This window comes from Ichthyophthirius multifiliis (assembly GCF_000220395.1).
Source record: "Ichthyophthirius multifiliis unplaced genomic scaffold scaff_1120509251238, whole genome shotgun sequence".
Classification (NCBI taxonomy): domain Eukaryota; phylum Ciliophora; class Oligohymenophorea; order Hymenostomatida; genus Ichthyophthirius; species Ichthyophthirius multifiliis.
The window spans coordinates 8,885-13,164 of NW_004086069.1; the positions used below are offsets into that span (position 1 = coordinate 8,885).

Below are 4,280 nucleotides of genomic sequence, written 5' to 3' on the forward strand. Positions count from 1 at the left end.
TCATTTAAATTTAAACTTATCTTTCATTATTTTTTATAATCTTTTTAAGTCAGAATTATCCATCCATCCAGTTTTTTTATTTGGAATTCTATCAGTTTTTTCAATTTTTTCCCTTATTTTCTTGAAAGCTTTTTAAACGTTATCGTCAATAATTTCACAGATCATATACATATGTCTATAATTTTAAGGTTTTTCTCTATAAGAAGGATCATAAGCATTTTTTATGGGATTAAAATCCTTGATTTGTTCATAATTATATTCGTCCTTATCTTGAACTACTAAATCAATAATTTAATAATCAATAGCATATTTATTTTCTTCTGGATTATAACCAAACTTAACATAAGCATGTTTCCAAGGTCCATTTTTATAATTAAAAGAAAGCATAGCAAGAGTTCTGATTTTTAATTTATAATAAAAAAAAAAAGAAAAGAAAAGTAATTTACTTCCTCAAATTAAATATTGTAAGCTTTATATTCATAGCTCTTAAATGAAAAATAATACTATTTCTTATCCAAATAGGACGTTATTAAAATAAATTTTAAACAGCTTAAAAAACTTCATCATTTTTGTATTTTTCTTAATCTTAATTTAATTTTATTTATTAGGGAATATTCTTTTAACCATAACATATTTATAAAGAATTGACTATTCCTTTATTTTTTTATACAATTTAGTTTTATTATTAATTTTCACGGAAAAAATCTAATTTATTTAATTTGTAATTCTTTATAAATGTATTTGGTTATATACAATAATGATAAACTCTTTTATTTTCATAATCTTTTTAAAATTTAGGTTTTTTTTCATCTTATAGTTATATTTCATCTTTTTTTTTTAAAAAAAAAATAAATAAATAAAAATAAACCTTTATATGAATCGAAAATCTCGTCCTCATTTATTGAAGGGTTAAATATTAAATCCTAAAAATCCTAAAAATCATATTTGTATTATGCTTATCCAATTTATTATAATTAGTAAATTTTTTTTTCAGGATTTTGTTTGTTTTGTAATACTTTAATTTTATATATTAAGTTGAAATTGGCTTTCTTGCTTAATTATACTTGAATTTAACTCTAATTTCCACATTTGATTGACATTTCATTTTAATTTAATTACTTTTTGTTTATTATTATTTAAAATGAAAAATTGAGCTATTTTTATAAATATATAAAACTTATTATTTACTGATTTTATTTATTCTAAATCAATGTGATTTTATAAAGATTTAATATTTTAAGTAAAAAATGGAATATTTATATTTGTGATATTAAAATCTTATTCCATTTTATGTAAAAATATTTATAGCAGAATATTATTTAAAATAAAATATAAATTATAAAAAAAAAATTAATTTTTTTTTTAAGGTAGCTTTTAATTTTACTTTTATTATAAAAATAATCTTTTAGAATTTATATATTATATTAAAAAATTTATATCATTTATTTTTAATATTCGCCTTTATTTATTTTAAAATTATATTAGATAAATACTGCTTTAATTTATTTTAAAATTTATAAAATCAAAATTATTATGAAAAACTTTTCCATTAAAGCAGAATTATTTTGGGGATTTAAATATTAGTTTTGTTTTTTTATAAGACTGTCTATATATTAAATAAATTTTTATATCTAATTTAAATTTTTTTAGTTTCAAAAATCTTATTAATCTTGATTTAAAAAATAAAAGTTATTAATAATTTATTATTAATTTTTTAATTTTGCTTTTTTTATAATTCCCTTTATTAAATTAAATAACAGTATTTTTAAACATGCTTTATATTACGAATTGGTTTACTATATTATATATAATAATTTTAATATAACAATTAAGAATGTTTTAATTAGTTTTATTTTATTTTTCAAATTTATACTTTTTTTATATAAGTTATTTTATTCTAATTTCATATATATATATTTTTTTAATTTTATTTGTTAAATCTTTATGTTTATTTTTTTTTAGGTTTTTAATGATTTATTCAAATAATATTATAATTATTCACTAATTTCAAATGTATTCTGCATTTTAATAATTTTACAAAATTTTATAAAGTTATAAAAAATAATTAAACAATAATTATAATATATAAGTAAAATTAAAAATAATCTAATAATATTATCTAAAACAATATATTTTCGTAAACTTATTAAATAATTTAACTTTTCATTTATAAATAGAATATTAAAAATAATATAATTTATTTAAAATTCGATTTTAAATAAATGTGAAAATCGAAAAAAAACTTACTGAAAAAAATGTAATTTTAATAATAATAATAAACAGAAAATTAAATATATAAATATATTACGAATTTTAAATTTATGTATAATTTAATAATAAATAAAATATTTTACTTATATTATTTATTTATGTTGTTATTTTATTTATCCTTGATTTTATTAAAAAAACATTTAATAATCGAAAACAAAAAATACGATAAAATTGTATAATGACTTTTTTTTTTTTTTTTTCATTAAGTTTTTGAAAAATTAAAAAATATAGAAAAAATAATTATATAATAATCAGTATCTATAAATAATTTTTAACAATATATATATATAACAAAAAATAAAAATAAACTATGTAATAATAAAATTTGACAAGTACCTCAAAATCAAACTTATAGTAAAATATAGAAGCATCTTAAAGAGGACGTTTAAAAAAGATAAATTCTTAAAGCAATATTACCCACCAATAATTAAATTTAATAAATGGTTAAAAAGCAAATAAAAGCGAAACTAATAGTGATTAATCAGATGATGGATTTTAAACATAAACAGATAATAGTACACATCGTCCTTGTTCAATTCATCCTGAAGAAAAACTTACTATGATTTGCAGTGATTTATTTTGTGTAAATAGAGGTCCTATATGCCCTATATGTTTAGTTTATGATCATTATGACCATTAAGAGAAATCTGGTAATTATAAATTAAAAAAATATTAAATATTTTTGCATATATGAATTTGTTTATTTATAAAAATAATTAAAGGAGATCTTAATTTTTATTTAAGGTAAATAAGAAATCACCTAAAATAACATGAAGTAGGGAAAAGTAATTAAGAAGATATAAATGATATGCTTATAGATTTTAAATATTTAATTGATTAACAAAAATAAAAAGTTATTTAAAATTTATAATAAATAGATGAATAAGCAAAGAATTTTATTTAATAAATAAAAGTATATTTTTTGATTTATTTATCAAAAAATAAAATAAAAAAAAGGAATATGGAGAAAGAGATACATAATAAATTATAGAAGTTATAAATAAGATAAAAGATAATTCTAATAAAATGAATAATATTGAATATAATAAACGAATTGGAGATTTAACTTAATATTTTGAATTTTATCCCCATACAAAATAAATATATAGAAAAGATATTTTAAGAGAACTTTTTTTGAGTAAAATTTAAAAAATCTTACGTGATAAATCAGAACTTATTTTTTTAAATTTATAAACTATTTATACTTCTCTTTATAAAATTTAGGATTCTCTTACACAAATTAAATTTCCTTCTGAAAAAATTTAAGAATTTCCTAAAATAAATTTAGATAATTTAGAAAGATAATAAAAAATTTAAGCTGCGCATTAAAATTGGATAAGAAATGTAAAAAACAAAACAAAACAAAATAATATTTTTTTATAAAAAAAATAAAGGTTATTAGCTTTGAAATGAGTGACTAAGAAATAGATATTTTAGGAATTAAACAAGATATTATTGATAATGTATGTATTGTTACTTGTGGTGATGATATGTCTATTAAATTTTGGATTAATTATTAAGGTGAAGGCTTATATAATGTAAATATTTTTATAAAATGATTAAAATTTTTATTTTTTAAAGTTTAAATTACATAGTGAAATTATGTCAGCTCATGATAAAGAGATATTTGTATTAAAAGCTTAAAAAATGAACAATGTTATAAAAAAGAAACTTACTTAATAATGCTCCGATTGTTCTAATATTATTTTAAGTGGATAAAATGGCAAAATTAAAGTCTGGAATTGGATATAAAAGAAATGTATTAATGAGATTCAAACTAAATCTTAATTTTTAAATGAAATTATCATTTTAGAACATCCTCATTCTAGGTCTCTATTTGATTTTTGTTAAAAAAATAATAAAAATATTTATTTATCTTATATATTAATTATTATAAATATAAATTATAAATAGGCTTGTATTTAATAGTGGTGGAAAAAATCTATTAGAAATAGTTGATTGGGTAATATTTGGAGGATTAACTGTGAAATAAATCAATCCAAGAGAAA

The 4,280-nt window shown here is 16.4% G+C and overlaps 1 protein-coding gene across 1 annotated transcript, besides 2 other annotated features; it reads right to left on the bottom strand. All coding sequences in view use genetic code 6, as the record gives it.

Annotated features, from left to right (window-relative positions):
• On the bottom strand, nucleotides 1-1,105 carry IMG5_166020 (transcription factor tau 95, putative; the record flags this gene model as incomplete). The annotated part of the gene is made up of 2 exons (XM_004030147.1): nucleotides 1-397; nucleotides 1,017-1,105. 2 exons carry the CDS (start codon nucleotides 1,103-1,105, stop codon nucleotides 1-3), a joined length of 486 nt encoding a protein of 161 aa, XP_004030195.1.
• A 958-nt stretch (nucleotides 1,106-2,063) lies between these two features.
• Nucleotides 2,064-2,125: a microsatellite.
• Nucleotides 2,126-3,800: 1,675 nt separating this feature from the next.
• Nucleotides 3,801-3,843: a microsatellite.
• Nucleotides 3,844-4,280: the final 437 nt, after the last annotated feature.